We start from the raw sequence: 23,181 nt of genomic DNA on the forward strand, positions 1-23,181 counted from the left end.
TTCTTTTTTTTTTTGGTGACAATGTCCGCCTTTTTATCTTCTTTCCTTTCTGGGACACTCTCTCTTTCTCCTTTCTCTTTTTCCTCTTTCCGAAAACTACCGAACTTCCGTAACAGGTGTATGGACAAGAAAAAGTTGCTACCGCCAGATAATCCGTTCTGGTGCAAACACTCAGAACCAAATCCTAAATTAGCCTTAGAATGCTGCACAGAATACGACTATTGCAACCGAGACCTCCACCCTACACTTCCACCCCTCGTGGAGACAGGTGGGTTGAACCTGACAAGGAGTCCGGGAGAGACACTATCTCTTCTATTCTTTAGGGACATCGTCGCTTTTGGTTTTCATGATTTCATTAGGATAGTTTAGCTAGAAATGATCGGGGGATTTTGGAAATTATGCGGACCGCGCGATGTTTTCTCATTTGAAATTATATTCATATATCTAGACTGTTTTACAGTTAGGGAAAAACTGTCGAAGTTATTTATGGGGAAAATTTCACTTTAGTGGGGGTATTTAGTGGTTAAAATTATATTTTAGTGGGGGTATTTGGTGGTTAAAATTATATTTTAGTGGGGGTATTTGGTGGTTAAAATTCTATTTTAGTGGAGGTGTTTAATGGTTAAAATTCTATTTTAGTGGAGGGGTTTAATGGTTAAAATTCTATTTTAGTGGAGGTGTTTAATGGTTAAAATTCTATTTTAGTGGAGGTGTTTAATGGTTAAAATTCTATTTTAGTGGGGGTGTTTAATGGTTAAAATTCTATTTTAGTGGGGGTATTTGGTGGTTAAAATTCTATTTTAGTGGAGGTGTTTAATGGTTAAAATTCTATTTTAGTGGGGGTGTTTAATGGTTAAAATTCTATTTTAGTGGGGGTATTTGGTGGTTAAAATTCTATTTTAGTGGAGGGGTTTAATGGTTAAAATTCTATTTTAGTGGAGGTGTTTAATGGTTAAAATTCTATTTTAGTGGAGGGGTTTAATGGTTAAAATTCTATTTTAGTGGAGGTGTTTAATGGTTAAAATTCTATTTTAGTGGAGGTGTTTAATGGTTAAAATTCTATTTTAGTGGAGGTGTTTAATGGTTAAAATTCTATTTTAGTGGAGGTGTTTAATGGTTAAAATTCTATTTTAGTGGGGGTATTTAGTGGTTAAAATTATATTTTAGTGGGGGTATTTGGTGGTTAAAATTATATTTTAGTAGGGGTATTTGGTGGTTAAAATTCTATTTTAGTGGGGGTGTTTAATGGTTAAAATTATATTTTACTGGGGTATTTGGTGGTTAAAATTCTATTTTACTGGGGTATTTGGTGGTTAAAATTCTATATTAGTGAGGGTTTTTAGTGGTTAAAATTCTATATCTATTTAGTAGCTAAATTTATAGTTTAGCGGGGTATTCAGGAGCTAAAAATTCTACTTTAGTCGAGAAATGGCACCATAGTAGGATATTTAGTAAAATAAATTCCGCTTTGGTAGGGTATTTAGTAGGAAAGGTACATTTGTACTAAAGAATATATTTTAGCATTTCATTAGAAAACATGGCGAGGAGCCAGTTAGATTAACGTACGCTAAGAAATCATACGGCAACAACTTTTGTATAAATATTGCAAAAAAAAGCTTTTGTAGTAGTTATAGTTAGTTGATTTGATTGCATCGTGGCTTGTGTTCTGTCCCATGATTGGCTGAAATTTAGAGCAATTGGCACCCAAAGCCCGTTTTCTAATTGGCTGAAAATTTTAACAAGCGCTCGTCGTGAATAGGGAAACTTTTATAACGCTTTAGCTAACCCGTTCTTTGGCTGTTTTTGGGTTTGTCCGTCCTTTGAGTCGGGAGTGGTCCAGCCCCTGGAACTTCGTCCCGCGGGTCTCCCTCTCCTCCCTGTCATGGCTCATACCCCTTGTTGTCCTCAGGGCCGGCCCTGGTTGTCCTACAAAGAAATTCATCGTATACGTTTAGATACTTATTTTTTCTCGATTCGTTTAGCTTTATTTCGCTCACTTTCGTTTTCTATCCGGAAAAACTTTTAGTAGGGACTCCTTGGTGGGCCTGTGGAGAATAAACTTTGATAAATTATACTTCCCAAAAGGATTGGACGACGTTTTCGCGCAAAAAATACACGGAAAAGAAGATAATTCGGAAAGATTATTCTCCGCCGTACTGTCTCCACCCCGTTAAACTTGGATAAAGACGCGTTCACATTCAAACCTTCACTAATTATAACCCTGAAAATATATTTTCAATTATATTTTATCCCCCTTTTTTTTCTAAAAATAGAAAACCCTTTCAAAGAATATAAATTATTAACTCTCAAGTACGTTTTACCGCGAAATTTGGTTGGTTTTATTTTAAATTGTTTTTCTTATCCTTAATGCGAACGGGTCTTTATCCATCTGTTTTATGCACGCATGTTTCTAACCCTTTTCTGAGTTTTTTCTCGTGGGGAACGGGTGAATTTCATTGTCTTTATTAGAAAGCTTTTTTTTTTTCCTTTTACGCTTCGCTTATAACCTGTTGACTTGTTGGTAGAGTTTTCACACCTTTTAGAAACCTGCCTTTGTAGTTTCCGCTCTTTTTTTCCCCATTAGGTTTTATCCCCCTCCATATTTAGCTTTGGTACGGTAGCTTTTAAAGAAGCTTAAGCCTTTCCATTTATTTTATAAAATATTTATCCAGAAATGGTTTTAAAAGTTTTTTTTTTCTTAAATCTCCGGTTTCAAAATGCTCTCATCTTTTAAAATCCGAATCGCGCAGTTTTTTTTCCGCAAAATATGAGTTAGGCAAAAAAAGTTTTTTTTAAAGGGGTGTTTCGCCATTTCGGTTCGTGATTCAAATGACTTTTTTTGTTATTGGTGACAGTTTTTTGTGGTTCTTTCTTCTGCGATGGTGAAGGTGGCGTTATTTTATATTATTATTATTAGCGTTTTTAAGGAGGGGTTTGTTAGTAGCCGTGGTTTTTCCAATATTTGTCAAGTTAGGTTCAAACTCTTGATTATAATATTACGGCCGCTTTTTTTTTGTTCGGAAGTATAGGTTTGAGGCGTTCAATAGTCGTGGTTATAGTATAAGTGTGGTTTTCTTTAAGATACGCGGTTATTTTATAAAAGGCGTCGTTATTTTATAAAAGGCGTGGTTATTTTATAAAAGGCGTCGTTATTTTATAAAAGGCGTCGTTATTTTATAAAAGGCGTGGTTATTTTATAAAAGGCGTCGTTATTTTATAAAAGGCGTGGTTATTTTATAAAAGGCGCGGCTATTTTATAAAAGGCGCGGCTATTTTATAAAAGGCGCGGCTATTTTATAAAAGGCGCGGCTATTTTATAAAAGGCGCGGCTATTTTATAAAAGGCGAGGCTATTTTATAAAAGGCGAGGCTATTTTATAAAAGGCGCGGCTATTTTATAAAAGGCGCGGTTATTTTATAAAAGGCGCGGTTATTTTATAAAAGGCGTGGTTATTTTACGAAAGGCGTGGTTATTATAGAGGCGTGGTTTTGCCTGAAGAGACATGATTATATATAGGCGTGGTTTTCCTTATGAAGCACGGTTATAATATAGGCGTGGTTTTGCCTTGTGAGGCGTGGTTATAATATAGGCGTGGTTATAAAATAGGCGTTGTTTTGGCTTATTACGCGTGGTTACTATAGAAGCGTGCATTTTTTCGACTTTTCGAGGAAGTCTTGTTAAACCCTTAAACTTCCAAATTATAAATTTATGGCAATTGAGTTTGGTCACGCTTCGCAACGTTTAATTAAATCAAACATTCCGGCGCGTTAATTAGCTTACTTCGCTACTCTTGTTTCGTTGAGTAACACGTGAAATTGACTCTATTGGAGTGAAAACTCCGAAAAGCAGATAGCGCGAAAGTCAATGGACTCGCGATATTGGCATAATTATCTCTGCTGGGAACGCCTATAAATTTATCGAATTTTCTTTCGGTTCGTCTTGCTATCGATTGTTTCAGAGCGATAAATCGAAGCCAGTTTAAATGCATTTTTAATCATCGTCTTGTTCCTCGGTGACGAAAACTTGGTGTAAAATGTCCCCCCCTCCTTTCCAACCTCACCGCGAAGTATAATCAATCTTATATGATACCGTGATTATGACTTGCCACTAAAATCTTTGGAGTTTTAGCGACAGCTTAGATTGAAGCTAAGGACGGGTACAGTTTGAAGAGTACTTGGGATAACGAGGTATCGATAACCTTAGCCTATGAAAGTCTCCAAAATAGCTTTTAAAGTTCCTTGGGGCGTATTTAGGGGATAATACCCCAAGTATACCAATATTTCCCCGGAAGTCGAAAATGAGCCTTATGTTTTACTTTTATTTTGCCTAATTCTTTTGCAAAGCCACTTCTCAGTTTTTTATTCTTTTCAATTATTCCTTCGATTCCTCGGAAAAACACTATTTTCCAAACTTTTCGATATTTCTTTCACGAAATGTTTCCTATTTTAATCATTTTTTCGATATTTTTAACGCGTTATCGTTAGTTGGATAGGATTTGAAGCTCTTATAAGAGTGAAAATTATGAACAGAAATGATACGGATTTAAACTTCGCTACGTATTTTGTTTTCGGTGATTTTATCGATTTAATAATCTATCTTAACTGTAAAATATAATAATTGTCTAAATTTAGAGCGCTAAAAAAGTGCAATAATTGGCTCCAAGTTTTGGGGGAAACTTCTTATAAGAAATCATTAATCTTCAGTTATTTGATTTAAAACCGCTTTTTTTGCTTAATTCGTATTTTGCGAGCGTTCGTTGCAGTTTGGCTTTGCGTGCCAAAAATATTTTAGAAAATCCACTTCATTAGTAGTTTAGATTGTTTGCTTTTTCTCCCGTTTTATTTTGTTGGCGCCGCAAACGTAATTCGTTTAAAATCCGTATTTATACAAACATTGAGAAATAGAAAGTTTAGACGTATAGCTATTAACATTTTAGTTTAATTAATCTTGAAGAAATAGATTTATGCAATATACTTGTGTGTTACGGCGTCAGGTTAAGCTCCTAATGAAAATATTGTAACGCGTGAACGCTAAAGGAATCTTTGATAGTGCTTCCAACGATCAACGGATTGGATTATTTGGCTCAAAATTTCGGAAGGTAATCAATTAGACAGGTCAGGTTTCCCCCATCCCCCGCAATCTGATCTCAAATTGTATCTGATTCATTTTACCAAATAACCGTCCGATTTGAACTGATATGCCATAAGTGGGGTGGCGTAGTGGTTAGCACTTTCGCCTCGCAGCTTGTGGCACTGGGTGAAAATTTAGAACCACTCTTTCCAACTTGAGATTGCATGTTCTCTCCAATGGCTAGAGGGGTTTTCTCCAGATCTTGGTGAGGTTAAAGGTAATCGTGAGTGTAGGGAGCTGTGGCTCGTAGGAAGGGTTTTAACCCGGCCATCGGTGATTGACTTAGGCCTGGGTGGTTCCTTGGTATTAGCTTAGTTGATTACTATTAAATAAATCTCATATTCAATGAATTCCGATTTAACAGATTTAAACAATCTGGTTGGCATTTTGACCCGTATCAACTGATCTGATAAAACCAATCGTTTGGAAGCACTGCGTTTAGATTAGCAGCTTAACCTCGTTATATTTGTACGTGAATGTTTTTGCCAGAAGTCCATGCGTTTTTGATTTTTGATAATTTCACCCTAAGATTCACCTGTTTTTTACCTGACCAGATAAATACCTGGTAAGTCGGATAAATTTTTGCCTTAATTAGGAACCGAAAAGAACTTACATGTCCATAACTTTTTCCTCGTATAGGTAGGACTTTTTGTAATGGGGGTGAAATTTTTCTAAAAAAACAAAACAAAAACGCGTGGACGGGGATAAGTTTCTGGCAACCAATTGTAACGATGTAATTCAATTTATTTTTTATTCGAAATCCCATTATTGCGTTAGCCGATTATTCCATGTGAGGTTGGTTATGAACAAAAAATATTATTAAAATATGATATTGTCAAGGTACCAAGAATATGGGAACCAATTTTTTTTAAATTGTGGATTTTCAAATAATTAAGTGCTCTTTTCCAGTATACTTTACTTCTATTGGTTATACAGAGAGCTTCAAAGTGTGGCCTACTAGCCCCTGGAAGTAGGCTGCGACACGCTCCAAACCAAGCAGCAGGGACTTTAAATACTGTTCAAGTTTACTTTTTTACGCTGGTTACCTCGATTTGTTTACAAAATCCTTTTTTACCTATCGCAAGAACCCCAACCTTAATGCTCACGTTTCCCTGCTCCTTGATTTGGCGCTTGTTGCAGCCTACTTCCAGGGGCTAGTAGGCCACACTTTGAAGCTCTCTGGCGCTCTTTTAATTCATCGCAGGAAAATGGGAAACAACTGGCATACTTCTCAACTCACCCCTTACATCTCCTTCAAAATTTTTGCATAACCTTTTGAAATACCTTGTATTATTAATATTAACAATATTAATAATAATATGGCCGGCATTCTCAAAATAGGGGAATAGAAAATTGTATAGTGTGAACAGAAAAATTTTAACAATTGTTAACACTTTTTCTGTTCACACTATACAATTTTCTTGCTTACAATTAAGCCCAGTTCACACTATACATTTAACTAGACCACTTAATGGTATCCAACTAATTGTAAGCAAGAAAATTGTACAGTGTGAACAGAAAAAGTTGGAACAATGGTAACAATTTTTCTGTTCACAATATTCAATTTTCTTGCTTACAATTAGTAATTAAAACTAACGAACGACTGAAGAAGAGCCTCGGCTCGAAACGTCTTGTATAAAATAAGTTTTATCTTCTAATACCATGCCGTTTTCTCTGAATTAAACATAATTTCTACTAATATTCACCATGGTAAATAATAAGTTTAATATATAGTTGGTTTCAATTATAATGAGTATTAAAAGCACGTCTGATACTTCATGATATTTTTATTAAAATCTTTAAAATTCAACCATGGTAACAAAACATTTTAACGTTTATGATTAGTTGGTTTCAATTAAGTGGCCCAATTAATTGTATAGTGTGAACTGGGCTTTAGTTGGATACAATAAAGTGGCCCAATTAATTGTATAGTGTGAACTGGGCTTTAGTTGGATACAATAAAGTGGCCCAATTAATTGTATAGTGTGAACTGGGCTTTAGTTGGATACAATAAAGTGGCCCAATTAATTGTATAGTGTGAACTGGGCTTTAGTTGGATACAATAAAGTGGCCCAATTAATTGTATAGTGTGAACTGGGCTTTAGTTGGATACAATAAAGTGGCCCAATTAATTGTATAGTGTGAACTGGGCTTTAGTTGGATACAATAAAGTGGCCCAATTAATTGTATAGTGTGAACTGGGCTTTAGTTGGATACAATAAAGTGGCCCAATTAATTGTATAGTGTGAACTGGGCTTTAGTTGGATACAATAAAGTGGCCCAATTAATTGTATAGTGTGAACTGGGCTTTAGTTGGATACAATAAAGTGGCCCAATTAATTGTTTAGTGTGAACTGGGCTGTAGAATCGCCGCAGTCCCATATTCTGAACTACCTTGAATCTCGTTAAATTAACATTTAAGGGAATCTGCAACGAGAGATGTGTTGAGGAGAGCTTTAAGCGTAATCCATTTGGAATTATCGGCTAATCGGGGATGTAGTTTGAAAAACTTGTCTAATTTGTTCGTTCCATTTGATTATTCTTTTATCGCGTGGCGGCCACGCAGTAGCGTATTTGAAAGAGAACCCGAGCGGTCATCTGGGGACGGTGGAACTGGCCGTGCTGATCGCCGGCCCGATCTGTTTCATCTGCATCGTCATCATGGTCGGCATCTCGTTCTGGCAGCAGAAGCAACGCTTACGCCGTTACCGGAGGGCGGTGGAGGTCAGCAGCGTGGACAGCGCCGAGCCCATCATCCCGCACGGACAGTCGATCAAGGACATGATGGAACTGACCACCTCCGGCTCCGGCTCGGGCCTGCCGCTGCTGGTGCAACGCAGCATAGCTCGACAGATCAACTTGATCGAGGTCATCGGACGAGGCCGATTCGGCGAAGTGTGGCGGGGACGGTGGCGCGGGGAGTCGGTCGCCGTCAAGATCTTCTCGTCGCGAGAGGAGCGCTCCTGGTTCCGGGAAGTCGAAATCTACCAGACGGTCATGTTGAGGCACGACAACATTTTGGGATTTATAGCCGCGGATAACAAAGGTAAGACGCTCGTCTCAACAATAATACAGGGTGGAAGCCTCAGCCGTGGTCCAGCCTCGGTACTTCTCCAAGTACACCAGAGTACCGCGGGTGGAACACTTGTACAGGCGCTGGTAGGCCAAAAATAGACCAATGGAAGAATTGGAAGCCTCAGCCGTGGTCCAGCCTCGGCACTTTTCCTAGTCTAAAAATAGACCAATGGGAGAATTAGAAGCGCATCTTACAAATGCTTTTTCGGGCTTATAATTACCCCATTGGTCTATTTGTGGAATACCAGCGCCTGTAGAAGTGTTCGACCCGCGGCACTCTGGTGTACTAGGAGAAGTACCGAGGCTGGACCACGGCTGAGGCTTCCACCCTGTATATTCGTTTATACTTAAGGTGGAAGACTATAGTAAAAACCTCTTTTTAGTTCAAGCTGAACGTTTTAGTTTTAGCAATTACACAATCGAATTATATTTTTATTAATAGGCTGAACCTTCCTCTAGTGCTTAAAATAATTTTGATAATTCTAATATTAGTAGTTAACGAGATATAAGGCTATAACTAAAAGGTAGTTTGGGTGCTTTCCCAACCTGTTTAGCTCCGGGGGTCCGAATTAAAACGTAATAATTAAATTACTTTGAAATTTAAAATTGTCAAAATTATTTTAAGCACTAAACAAGAGGCTGTTCTACACATAAATATTAATTTTATAAGTTAAAACACAAAAATAAAACAGTTCAGCTTGAAATAGCGCGAAACTAGACAATGGCCACTGTAGTCTTCCCCCTTAAAGGTTGAAAACACTTGATTTGGGTATGTTTGATCGAATTTCAAATGATCGAACGCGGTCTCACGAGATAGAACCTTCATTTGATCGAACGCAAAATGAGCGAAAATACTATTAGGATGAAACTACTAAACCTGCCATTTTAATCTAGAAGGTGAAGTCGGCATATGAAGAGGTATTATTTAAATGATTAGACAATTCTACGTGTGTAAGACAGTAATCGGAATGGATCAGATTTAACCCAACCTAACCTAACCTAACCTATTTCGACAATAACGGAAAATTTGCGCGACCGACTTCTTAGTTTCGTCTGAACGCACATAGCGTTCTTCGCGAGTTCCACGACACCTACCACTTCCTCCAAAAAGTGCTTAAACCACTATTCGATCAAATGGACCTTCTATTAAATTATATATCAAAGAGCATTCAATCACTTAAGCATTCGATCAAACATAGCTAAACCGCTAATTTTAATAATCAGCTAGGCTAATACCCAAGGCACCACCTTAGGCCCAAGTCATCAAGCGACTTTTAATGCCTTTAAATCCGGTGGCCGGGTGACAATGCGTAACAGGGTGGTGGCAAGCCCTTCATGCCACGCGAGCCAACAGCCCCCTACACTAATTATTAACGTTTAACACCCCCACGTATACCACAGGGTTCGTACACGACTTGGAAAACCCGGAAAAGGTCCGGGAATTTGAAAATGATTTCAAAATGTCAGGGAAAAGTCAAGGAATTTGAAAATGGCCCCAAAAAGTAAAATTAACCCCTTCTCGACCCCTCTCAGGTATTTTACACAGTTTGAACTCCTCCCTTGAAGGATTTCTACGCCACTGCTACGGGCCTACCAAAAGTGGAGGGCCCACGCTTCACGTCGTTGGTTCTGTTCTACCGATAATTATATACTGATTAAATTCCCAACGAAATCCAGATTAGTCCTTCGACAGTGTTCTGTCATTAAGAACGTTAAAAACTAAATTCTAAGCGCGCATTAATACGAAAGGTCAAACGCGTCTAAAGGACCTTTAATATTTGGATAAACTACGACTCAAACTGTTCGCCACCACAGAATCGGAGTAAAATGACTCTTCTTACCCTACTCCGAAATCCCGGAACGAGGGGTTTTCCCTCGAGCTCTTCGGTTTCCCCTTCCATAAAAACTTGTAGAGATTAACGGTAATAGTGAGTGTAGGGAGCTGTTGGCTCGCGTGGCATGCAGGGCTTGCCAACACCCTCCTACGCATTGTAACCCGGCCACCTGAATTAATGGCTTTAAAAGTCGCTTGATGACTTAGGCCTAAGGTGGTGCCTTGGGTATTAGGCTAGCTGATTATTATTATTATTATTATTATTATTAAACCAATTATAGATGGAATAATTTTGGGCCTTTTGGCGCCCATCCAGAAGATGAATATTTAGTGTCCTATATTTCGCCTCTACAATTCCTATTTTTCCTTTAAAATTTTCAAAGCCTTTCTCTGGTCGCTTAAAAACTGCCAAATTTTGTCTTAAAATAAGTCGTGGAGAATCTCTGGAAATATTCAGGGAAAACCTGGGAAATTCGAAGAATTTGAAATCTGAAAAATCAGTGCTATCTCTAAATAAATGCATTCTTGATGTCAGCTTTATGAGATAATCGTTCTAAACGAGTTATTATCACATTCCGCTCCATTTTCGAATTGAAATTTTGCCAAAGGCCATATTTAAAATTATAAACACGTACGTTAAACTCCCAAATTCGTTTTAATGCTTCAAAGTAGTGATTAGTACCTTTCGTTGTCAATCTGAATCGTTATAAAATCAGCAATTTTATCTCTATACTAATACCCTACAGGCAGAGCCACTGACTTAAGCGAGGGGTCGGACACTTTCCATTATTTTGTACGGGATTTCGGAATTTCGTAGAGATTTTGGCGATTTTATCATTACTTTTTGAAGTGATTTTGGGATTTCAATGTTAATTTACCATAGCGAGAGTTAAAAGATTTTGCGATTTTAGGCAAAGTGTACGGGATTTGGTAAATGTCCGACCCCTCGGACTTAAGACCTTTTCACACGAGCTAACTTTTCAAAAAAAATGGTGAGTCAGCAAAAATGGATCATTGATCCATTTTTTTCTCGCGTACTTTTTTGGTGGATCAACTCATCGAACTTTTATTCACACGAACCAACTAGTTGACTAAACTCAAGTTGACTCATCTAGTTGGGTCAAAAAGTTGACTCGTGTGAAAAGGCCTTAAGTTGATGTTTCTCTAAGCAAAGTCTAACAGTGTTCCTAAAAATCAACCTTTTTGGAAAAAAGTCCAGGCCATTGGCAAATTTTGGCAATTAGTTGAAAATTGGCAAATAGTGACTAATAAAGAAAAATTGTACTTCAAAGTTTAAAAAGTAAAAATGTCTTAGTTTACACTGAACTTACAATGTTAGAATTAATTATTTCAAAAAAACTTTACAGACTATTCAAATGTTAATCAGAATCTGAGCATTCCTATGCATATATATTTGCCTTAAGTATTTTTTTATTATTATTTTATAATTTTCTGTGGTGCCAATATTTATTTCCCACTTTTGGCTAGATTGGCCACTAAATTCACTTTTGTCCACACTGGTCCACCTGGAATTTTCCATCTCGGAACACTGAGCAGATTGGAATAAAACAATGAATAAGTTAAAAGTATAAAAAAAAATTATCCGCGTCACGAGCTTAAGATTTTTAGTACTTTATTGGCACGCGCGTTTCGCACGTGGATTTCAAATTCGTTGAATAAACATTTCCACGTGACCTCCCGTATTTTATAGAAACACCTATTGCGTTTAACCTAGGAGCAACAAACACAAGGAGAACGCAGTGCTGTGTACTAGTATTGTTAATTTTCCGGAAAAATAAAATGCGGAAACATTTCCGCAAATCGGAAAAATAAAAAATTTAAACATAATTTACTTTTTAGGGGTTTTTAATGTTTTTAACTTTTTATCGATTTAAAATGTCTAATATCAGTAAACATACTATAAAACATTAATAGTGTTACATATTTAATCAGTTTAAACTAGTCTAGAGGTTTAGTTTTATTTGTAGATTCGAAAAAATTAGGTGAAAATGCCGTTTTATTTAAATATGCAAACAATGTATTCGACTAATCATGGAATGAAAACTTTTTTTATTTTTTTCGGAAAAATACGGAAAATTTCCGGAAAAAAGACCTTGGTCATATTCCGAGCGGGAAATTTTCCGACTTACAACACTACTGTGTACAAATTTCATTGGACGAACCTTTACGCTGAACGTTTTACGGCAGGGGGGAAGACAATTTCCGAATTTTCCCCATCCGACGGCAGCAGGCGCTAAAGCAAGAAAATGCACGACTTTAGACGGGTTGCGTTCTCCTTGTGTGGGGTGCTGTGTTTGTTGCTTCTAGCTTTAACCAACTTCCGGCCGGACTTCCGAAAAACTTACCTCCATAGTTACTATGTTAACGAACTCTAGATAGCGCCCTACAACAACCGATCATAATATGAAATTTCTTTATTCGCTCAAAGACAGGGTGCATTGGTGCCGCGGTCCGTTGGACAATCGACGTCTTTTAAACGTTACAGACGAAATGAAGTGTAATGTTTTCGGCATGCAAATTAATGTTGCGAAGTAGCGTTTCTTAGGTAGGCCGACCCATTCCGATGTATTTTAAACGATTTATTATGCAATTTTAATGAAGCCGAGCTCGTTTCGCGGCCCGAGGGCTAAACTGTTAAAAGGCCGCTACCCTTTCAATTCGCAACATTCTTTCTCCGGAATGATTCTCGCCGTTGGTCCGTTCTTTCGCTAATGAGCATTTTTGCCGCGCTTCAGATTTCGTTGTGTTTTCCTCGGTTTTTCGAACAGATTTGTCCTTTAATGAAGGGGCGATACGAGCAATTATTGCTTGGTCCGAGTAGACGTTATTTTCATTAGCTCGAAAGATGGTATAATTTTGGTCCCGCCTACGTTCTACGAATGACTTAAGTTTATTATTGCTCGCTTTCTAAATCCCTATTTGACACGACACGTATCTAGCGAAAGTAGGTCAAAATTAGATTCTTTGTCCCCCTGTAGATTTTCTTGACAGGAGCGGATTACACCGAAGCTTAAGGTAAAAAAAAACCTTTCGTTAGGGATGCACCGATTTGGGTACAGCCGATATATTGGCTATTTATGGCCGATATTAACAAAGTTATCTAACATAACAATAGTGTATATGATAAAATCATTGTAAAAGACGGTTCAGTGCACTGTCATACCATTTTATTATCATTTGTAATTAATGAAGTTTGCAAGAGCATATCCGAATATGTTTCTTTTCTATCACAAATCGAATATCGTTGTTTTTTATTTGTTTACACTCGTAAACTCCTGTCTAAAAAAGGTATGATCTATCTTCTGAAGTCTGGCCAATAATAAAATATTATCATTAGTTAGTTAATCGAGAATGTTCTTTTTTTAAAAGTGTTAATACCGGTATCGGCCAATATCTAATTTCTTGTGTTGCGCCAAATTTCTGACGTAACGCCTAATTGCCAAATTTCTGACGTAACGCCGAATTTCTGGTGTGGTGCCTAATTTCTGGTGTAACGCTTAATTTCAAATTTCTGACGTAACGCCTAATTTCTGGTGTAACGCTTAAAGTAGTGGTACAATGAGATAACTATATCGCGTGGTGGAGGTGTATGTTAAATTTGCATAGAGTTTTGCTGGATGAGAGTTCTAAATCAGGAATGGCGGAGGTGTACGTTAAATTTACATTCGAATTGTTTGCTGGATGAGAGTTCTAAATCAGGAATGGCGGAGGTGTACGTTAAATTTACATTCGAATTGTTTGATGGATGAGAGTTCTAAATCAGGAATGGTTGAGAGTTAAATTTCGATAGAGCTGGGTGATAGTTCGAGACTATAGAGATAAGTTTATAAGATAAGAACTTGATATCGCGCGTGTGTATTTACTACGAGATAATACTGATATATAAGACGCGTCGGGAGAGACAATCATCTGTCAATTTGTGGAATAAACAAAACACGGCTCCACGTAACAACTCTAAAGATCTAGTCCAACAATGGAGATCGAAGACTGTTACTTAATTTTCTCTCAGAGATTCAGAAAAATTAACATTTACCTATATACAATGATCAATGGGATTACATTATATTTGACGCTACCGATTCCCTAAAACAATATGTTAGGTCTTTTCTTCCATGGTGGAGGTGATTTAACTGATTTTCATCCCTACATGGATGTGCTGAAATTTTATCCTAACAAGAATCTTACCCATCATACATTTACCACCAAATTTGAAATCCGTTTTTAACGTTTGGATGAATTCGTGTTTGAATAATATAATGTTGCTAATAATATGCAATGCTAAAAAAAACTTGATAAAAAACTAATAAAATTGATTACACTAATGCCCCGATTCTCATTATCCATTATGGATTTAAGCTTACAACATCCTATGAATGGGCTTGTAGCCGGGTCAACCCAATGCGGGAAGTCATTCCTGGTATTGCAGTTGATTCAACATAGGAAGACCTGCATATCCCCTCCTCCAGAGAGGATAATATGGTGTTATACCGAGTATCAGCCGAAACTTTTTCAATCAATATTAGAACATACACCCTCAGTCGAGTTTCACGAAGGGTTACTCAACGTTAATATATTAAATTCTCAAATTAGGAATTTAGTTATTTTAGACGATTTATTATGCGAGATATCTAATAATAAAGACGTAACTAATTTATTTATTCGTGGATCTCATCACAGAAACACCTCCGTGCTAATTCTAATGCAAAACCTTTATTACCCTGGAAAATAAATAAGAACTTTAAATTTAAATGCACATTATCTGTTTATTTTTAAATCACCACGTGACAAATCAACAATTTACCATCTCGCGAGACAAATATCTCCAACCAATAGTAAATACGTTATAGACGCGTTCCAACAAGCCACGTCACGGAAATTTGGGTATTTATTAGTTGACTTGAAACCTCACACTCCAGAACAGTATTTACTACGAACGGGTTTAATACCTGGTGAAGAAGCAGCGGTCTTTATCCCCAAATAAAGTGTATTATAGACAGTTATCAACACTCGTAAGAGTTTCAGTTACTAACATCGAAAATATCGGTTGCACTAAATTATCATAACTACAAGATATTCCAAGACTGTTCATTACGTTTAAAGAAAGGTTAAGAAAAATCTCTAAATGTATGCCTCCAAACGGGTAAGGGAAAACATAGACTTTCTACGTTTCCTAACATCCTGCAATCCAAATCAAAGAAAGACAGCCAGTAAGTACGCCAGTAAGGAAGCTATATTGGCCGTTGTTGAATGTTGTATAAATGTATTACACGGAACAATTGAACTGTCAGAACGTCATCGTAAGCGGTTAAAGAAACATAGCGCGGTTATACGAAACGTGTCGAAGAAGAACCCTATATCAAAACGACGAAAGATACTGGTACAAAAAGGTGGTTTTCTTCCATTTTTATTAGCGCCACTGCTATCTATCGTTAGCTCAGTCGCCGGAAGTGCAATAAGCCGAGCTATAAACCGATGATGGCTCGAAAAATGCTTCTAGTACCTGAAGATTTAATGGAGAGATTAAAAAACACTACACCTTCCAAAACAGAAGAAACACCTGAACTTCAAAAAGAGAAGACACTCGATGATGAAATGAAATCTATTCTAGATAATCCAGATTTAAACGAATCAGATAAATTAGCATTATACAATCAAACTCTCCAACGACGGTTAACTTACGTACGTAAAGAGCAAGTCTCTCCCGTTATTGAAAACTCTGGACGGCCTAAAACCTGGTTCGCCCAAATATCTTATTCTCTACCTGCAACTTATGTTAGTGATGCGATTTCATTATACCGAGCGACTACGGAAGATCCGAGATATATTAGATGGGCTAACTCAGGAGAGCTTTCTATTCGAGGACAAGTGATTGGAGGATCTAATATAATCGATCTTTTGTATGACGCTGGGAGAAAAACGCCTGGAACCGTGATTGATCCTATAGGAGTTAGAGTTTTACGAGGGTATTCATAAGTCAATTATTTCAAAACGTTTAATTAAAAATCCTGTAAGATTGACACTGTTAAAAACATTCGCCGTATTTCATACACCACCAAGTAGTTCAATGTTATCATCATCTACACCTAGTGCTCTAAGATCTTGGATACATACTAAATAAAATATATTAACCTGATAATTTTGTTCTCATTTCATAGTATAAGCCTACAATGGAAGGTTGTACAGAAACGGTCTCTTTAGGACTTTTAGCCTATTTATCACAATCATTTTCAAAATCACCGAAAATTATCACAGCTGTATTAATTATCATAGTTATTATAATATTAGAATTATTTAATTTCCTTTTTTGGCGTTACATGCCATTACATCAAAATATTACCCGATATAGAGAAAGAACTTGAGAAAATCTATACTAATCCCGCAGACCCAGGGTCATTCGCTGGAGTTCGAGCGCTCTATAATTCAGCTCGACATAAAGGTTTAAAGGTTTCATTGGAAAAAGTAAAGCAATTTCTAATAAAGCAGGATACATATACGCTGCATAAACCTGCTAGAAAACGATTCAAACGAAATCGAACTATTGTTTATGGAATTGACGAACAGTGGCAAGCGGACTTGGCAGATTTTCAGAAGCTGTCTAAATATAATTCAGGATTCCGCTACGTATTACGTATTATTGACATATTTAGCAAATACGCTATGGCTGTAGCGGTTAAAAATAAGAAAGGTGTAACAATTTTAGAAGCGTTACGTAACGTTTTTGAAAAAGGCCGTCAACCGAAAAGAATTCAAAGTGATCATGGAAACGAATTTGTCTGTCAAGAAGTGCAGAGTGAATTAGAAAGAAGGAACATTAAATTTTTCGCTACCCGATCGGAAATGAAAGCGTCCATTATTGAAAGATTCATTAGAAGTTTTAAATCTCGTTTATATCGCTATTTCACGCAGAATAACACCCTTAAATATATCGACGTTTTAGATGATATTATAAACGCTTATAACAATACCAAAGCTTCCAGCTGTTCATCATCGGCATTTTTAAATCGGGTGGAAAAACAACGTTAGATGTCATTAGAGAATCAAGAGTTTTTTGACCGCTGTTAGCTCGGACGCTGTTTCCATATTTTTAATTTTATCACGTTTGGACGGCTTTTGACATCTGACAATAAACTCGTTAAGATAATCAATAATTTGATCATCTATAGCTTAATCTTCAGCTATATAATGCAAGTGTTCACTTGCCGAACAATCGCACACTTCATCATCCGATGATTCATTTATTTTATTACAAGATAAATGACTTAGTATATGAACTTTAAGTCCTCTCGTGGTTAGGTATATTTTCTCACATATCCAGCATTTAACCCTAAACGGGTACCGTCCACAGATATCATTAAAATAGTGATTGCGGCATGGTGGATCAAAATAACACGACTTAGTGATGAGCGAATCACACTTAATCTCCGGTTTTCCCATGAAGAGTTTCACATTTTTGTCGGTTAGAGTTATCCCACTTCCGCCATCCAACACTCCTAGTCTTATTTCGCATTCCGCCGTGATAGTAACACCTTTAGCTCGAGATACTAGAAACGTTTTGAGGTCAGCCCTAAAATAAAGGACACCAGTTATTAATAACTTATAACAATTATAGATATAGAGCGTTGATTTACTTACATTGTTCAGCTTTCGGAGATTTAAGCGAAAATATACCAAACATCGATCTTATATAGGGTGGTCATAAATAAATGTGATGACGTTTTCCAATAACTTATGATAAATAGTTCTCATCAGCATCGTCTTTTTAAGATATACTGAATTTACACACATCTCCACCTCATTTTTTTAGGGTAAATATTCCGATCTTGTTGATAAGGTTTTTAATCTCAACTTAAGATATTCCACTTGAGTCAACCTGATCTTGGACACGTGCGTTTATACACGATACAACAAAAATTCCAATACATTCGCAACCTATTCCACCTACTATTACTAAAAAACTTAAAGTTTTAACATACAACACCCACCACTACTTAATAAACAAGCCGGACACAAATGTATAATGTTTTACACCCACCGTATGCGGAAAACGCGCTCATATGCGGAAAATATCGTGGAAAACGCGCTCGCGTGCGGAAAATATTGCGGAAAACGTGCTCGCGTGCGGAAAACGCGTTGGTGCTCGGAAAAATCTTCCGCCAAAATCATAAGCTCAGTCCCACCTCAATCCCACCTCCACCATGGAAGAAAAGACCTAACATATTGTTTTAGGGAATCGGTAGCGTCAAATATAATGTAATCCCATTGATCATTGTATATAGGTAAATGTTAATTTTTCTGAATCTCTGAGAGAAAATTAAGTAACAGTCTTCAATCTCCATTGTTGGACTAGATCTTTAGAGTTGTTACGTGGAGCCGTGTTTCGTTTATTCCACAAATTGACAGATGATTGTCTCTCGTAGTAAATACACACGCGCGATATCAAGTTCTTATCTTATAAACTTATCTCTATAGTCTCGAACTATCACCCAGCTCTATCGAAATTTAACTCTCAACCATTCCTGATTTAGAACTCTCATCCAGCAAACAATTCGAATGTAAATTTAACGTACACCTCCGCCATTCCTGATTTAGAACTCTCATCCAGCAAACAATTCGAATGTAAATTTAACGTACACCTCCGCCATTCCTGATTTAGAACTCTCATCCAGCAAACAATTCGAATGTAAATTTAACGTACACCTCCGCCATTCCTGATTTAGAACTCTCATCCAGCAAACAATTCGAATGTAAATTTAACGTACACCTCCGCCATTCCTGATTTAGAACTCTCATCCAGCAAAACTCTATGCAAATTTAACATACACCTCCACCACGCGATATAGTTATCTCATTGTACTACTGCTTAATTTCGAATTTCTGACGTAACGCCTAATTTCTGGTGTAAGGCTTAATTTCAAATTTCTGACGTAACGCCGAATTTCTGGTGTGGCGCCTAATTTCTGGTGATTGTAATGAATACTTTTATCTCCGTATATTTGTAGACAACGGCACATGGACGCAGTTGTGGCTGATAACGGACTACCACGAGAACGGATCTTTGTTCGACTACTTGACCCGGTGTACGGTGACGACGCAGGGCATGTGCAAGATGGCTTATTCGATCGCCAACGGGCTGGCGCATTTGCACATGGAGATCCTGGGCACGCAGGGCAAGCCGGCCATCGCCCATCGCGACTTCAAGAGCAAGAACATCCTGGTCAAGATGAACGGCACATGCGCCATCGCCGACCTGGGTCTTGCCGTCCGATACGACTCCGCCACCAACACGGTGGACATCCCGCCCAACGCCCGCGTCGGCACCAAACGCTACTTGGCTCCCGAGGTCCTGGACGACTCCATCAACAGCACGCACTTCGACTCCTTCAAGAGAGCGGACATCTACGCGTTCGGACTCATTCTGTGGGAGATCGCCAGGAGGTGCAACGTCGGAGGTAGTTCAACGACACTATTTACCCCGTCCACTTAGGTCCATTTCCACTTCAGGGCTGCCCCAGTAACTGGATAACCTGCAATTCCGGGAAAAGACAGGGAATTTTAATATGGGTCTAAAGATCGGGGGATTTGAATAGTGGTTTAAAAGTCGGGGAATTTGAATATGGGTCTAAAGTCAGGGAATTTTAATAGTGGTCTAAAGTCAGATAATTTTAATATGGGTCTAATAGTCAGGGTATATTAATATGGGTCTAAAAGTCAGAGAATTTTAATATGGGTCTAAAAGTCAGGGTATATTAATATGGGTCGAAAAGTCAGGGAATATTAATATGGGTCGAAAAGTCAGATAATTTTAATATGGGTCTAAAAGTCGTGGAATTTGGATAGTGGTCTAAAGTCGGGCAAATTTAATATGGGTCTAAAAGTCTGGGAATTTAATTTCGGTTGCAAATTGGAACCTTTACTAAAATATAGGTTAAAAAATGCAAAATTTTGGCACAAAATAATACAGGGAAAATCAGGGAATTTGTATAAAAACACTGTGGCAACCCTGAACTTTCCACTGGAACTCGATTGCCATCTACAGAAATATGTTAAAATAAAATTTATTAAATAGTATAATTTAGTTAAGATACAAAGATATATTAGATTTTTACAGGCCAGGAAAAATCGTGGAATTTGAGGGTCCAGAGTTTAAACCATAAAATTTTTCTTATTCTACTTTTACTTAATTACTAATTGAATAAATTTTCTTTAAATATCAATTATGAAAAGATTGGTTAAGTGACAAACTCGATAAAACCCTAGTTTTTATTAAAGTATCTTAAATCAATTGGGTGCTCTTGCACCTGAAACAAATCAGCGATAGTCGTATGAAGAGTGTACGATAAAACGTATTTTTGCCCGTTTTAAGTGTACCTTCGGTAAGTGTTTAGGAAAGGATAAAACCAAGCTGACCTATACACTTTTTGTGTTTTTTTTTGGTTCGGAAAAGTAATTTTTTACGAAATCTAAAAACGAGGGACATTGATAGGTGAAATTTCATCGTTTTCAAAAAATATTCTCACTTTTATAAAAATAATTTTTCACTACTTGGTGCTAGATCAATTTAGTCAATTGAGAATTTGTAGAGCATCATCATAGAAAAAGACCAGTTTTCGCGCGATTTGACAAGTTGGGTAAGCCAAAATAAACTTGTTTGATCCGGGAAACCTCCAATTAAGAAATACCGATATTAGTTTTAATAAAATGTAAATTCCACACAAGCAGACACAGTATTCGGGTTTTATTAAATACAATAATTTATTGCAAACATGCTAAATAATGGTTTACAAAGTGGGTTCAATTATATCCCCATCGGCTGCAACGCGAGCTTGAGCTCGGACAATCATATCTTCAAATGCACGTTCTATCATTTCTGGTGTTTACTTCTTGGCAAGAAATTTCAATTCTCCGTTTCAATAGGAGTTGCGTCAAACCCTTTCTTAGATAAATCCCAACAGAAAATAGTGGTTTTAGGCAATCGAGTCGGTTATCGAGTATCATTTTTTTTAATCGAGTATTCGAGTCGAGTAATCGAGTACACGATTAAGGGGAAACTTTCTCTTATTCAAGTCGAGTAACTAAAAAAACCGATATTTTTAACGAGTCGGGTTATCGAGTACTTGATTAGGAGCTGGTTTTATTTAAGAAATTATGAAATTAAATTTAAAACGTTACTTTCAACGCTGAAAAATATTCCATTAATTAAAATGAACTACAGTTTCCACAACTTTATAGGTACCATTTATTGCCCCCCCCCCCCCCCAAAGTTGTAAAAACCCCTCTTTGAACTTAGAAGCAACGAGGATAAAAAAAAATACTCGACGAGTTTAGAGAGCAGCTTATTCGAGTAATCGGGTACCCGACTATGCCATTTTTTTGGTACTCGGCAATCGACGAGTATTCTCTAATTGCTTATTCGAGGTCGAGTTCGAGTATGATGTTCGAGTACAAACCATTTATGACTAATAAGATGTTTCAAAATCCTTCTCCAAGTTTTTTAAAGGCCAAAAAGCGTTCTCAACAAAAATAATGATTGAAATTTTCGCTTTCCAGGATCAAACAAGTTTATTTTGGCTTGTCAATTTTTCAAGTCGCGTTATTCAGTGAAAAATAGGTGTTTTCCCATCGAAGCAAAGGTATTCGTAGGTTTCAGATGATGCTCTACAAATTCCTAATTGTCAAAATTGATCTAGCACCTAGTGGTGAAAAAATAATTATTCTAAAACTGTAAAAATATTTTAAGAAAACCAATCAAAGTCCCCCAGTGTATTTACTTAACTATAAAAATTTAAAATTTCCACCTTAAGTAATTTTCTTAATAAAAATCACTTTTCCGAACCAAGTAAAACCCCTGTATATTCGTTGGGCATCGAGACAGTCGAGATGTGTTTAAGGGAATACGAATAGACCTTTGAAATATCATCGATTTATTTTCATCTGATCTAAAATGCGTGTACGAAATAGGAATCTACGAAGAGTATCAGCTGCCCTATTACGACCAGGTGCCTTCAGATCCGACAATAGAGGACATGCGCAAAGTCGTTTGCGTGGACAGAAGTAGACCACCCTTGCCCAATCGGTGGCAGGCTTGCGAGGTACGTCTCTGTATTTTTAGTTATTTTAAAAGGCATCAGCCGGTGTCAATATTAACCTGATAATGTTATGGCAGTGGCGCCGCCAGGATTTTTTCCCACGTAGGCACTACAATTTGGGGCCCCCTCTTGCCCACCAATTTTTAATATATTTACTTCAACCATAAGTAACATAATAAACATAAGTATGACTCTACCTATTTACCTAATGCATTTTTTCAATAATAGTCTGTTTCGCCATTGACAACGTAAATAATTATGTGACTAAAGACTAATAAACTAGTCACAAGTTTGAAAATTTTCAGCCATTTCTCTATTAATTCGGCTACAGAAAATTTTAAAATATGAAAAAATAGGGCCCCCTTTTTTAATAAATTTGGAGCCCCCTCTAGTTTTCCACGTAGGCACGTGCCTACTCGTGCCTATTGCTGGCGGCGCCACTGTGTTATGGTTAAGTTATCTTTAAAACTATTAAATTTATTTCACAATTAATCCTATTTAATTATTGTTTTGCTTATAGAAAAGTAATCAGATAATTATAAATGATAAAAACCAGTATTAACTTAAAATAATGGATAATTTGACTCTCAGTGTAAAATTATGATATGTTAAGTAACATTTGAGCTACCCGATAACAAGTCCAAATACCCCATTTTGATAAAAACAAGTTTTTAGTTTTAGAACTATGATAAATTGCAAACGTAAGGTTTAAGTCAATATTAAAAATTAAGTGACGTAAAAATATTCGTGGATGCCCAAAAAAAATATTAGCAATCCCATAATATAAGGGTGTGTGAATAGTTATTCTAAAAGTCAGATTCTAAATGATTATTCGTTCGAATATTCCGTTTTTCAAAACGATTATTCGAATTAACGAATATTGGGTTTGAACGGTGAAAAGTCAGATTCTAAACGATTATTCGTTCGAATATACCGATTTAAATGGATTGAAAACGCTTCAAAACGATTATCGTAGGGTAAAATCTGTGAGACAAATTTCAACCCCATTTGAATACTGATAACCGTTTTCTATTC

The 23,181-nt window shown here is 37.0% G+C and overlaps 1 protein-coding gene across 10 annotated transcripts in view; it reads left to right on the forward strand.

The window, feature by feature from the left end:
- The window catches only part of babo (TGF-beta receptor type-1 babo), a 203,648-nt gene that overhangs the window by 177,050 nt on the left and 3,417 nt on the right, over positions 1 to 23,181 (forward strand). For 5 of the 10 annotated variants that reach the window (XM_090160085.1, XM_090160089.1, XM_090160087.1 and 2 more), the window contains 3 exons: positions 7,697 to 8,176; positions 19,060 to 19,509; positions 22,019 to 22,149. In XM_090160085.1, coding sequence (XP_090016211.1) covers positions 7,697 to 8,176; positions 19,060 to 19,509; positions 22,019 to 22,149 — 1,061 coding nt within the window. Of the gene's footprint in view, positions 1 to 116; positions 269 to 7,696; positions 8,177 to 19,059; positions 19,510 to 22,018; positions 22,150 to 23,181 lie in introns of all 10 variants that reach the window. The other 5 variants (XM_090160091.1, XM_090160094.1, XM_090160095.1 and 2 more) reach the window with 3 other exon arrangements.

Source organism: Leiobunum rupestre, chromosome 10 (genome assembly GCF_980474605.1).
Source record: "Leiobunum rupestre chromosome 10, qqLeiRupe1.1.hap1, whole genome shotgun sequence".
In the NCBI taxonomy this organism is placed as follows: domain Eukaryota; kingdom Metazoa; phylum Arthropoda; class Arachnida; order Opiliones; family Sclerosomatidae; genus Leiobunum; species Leiobunum rupestre.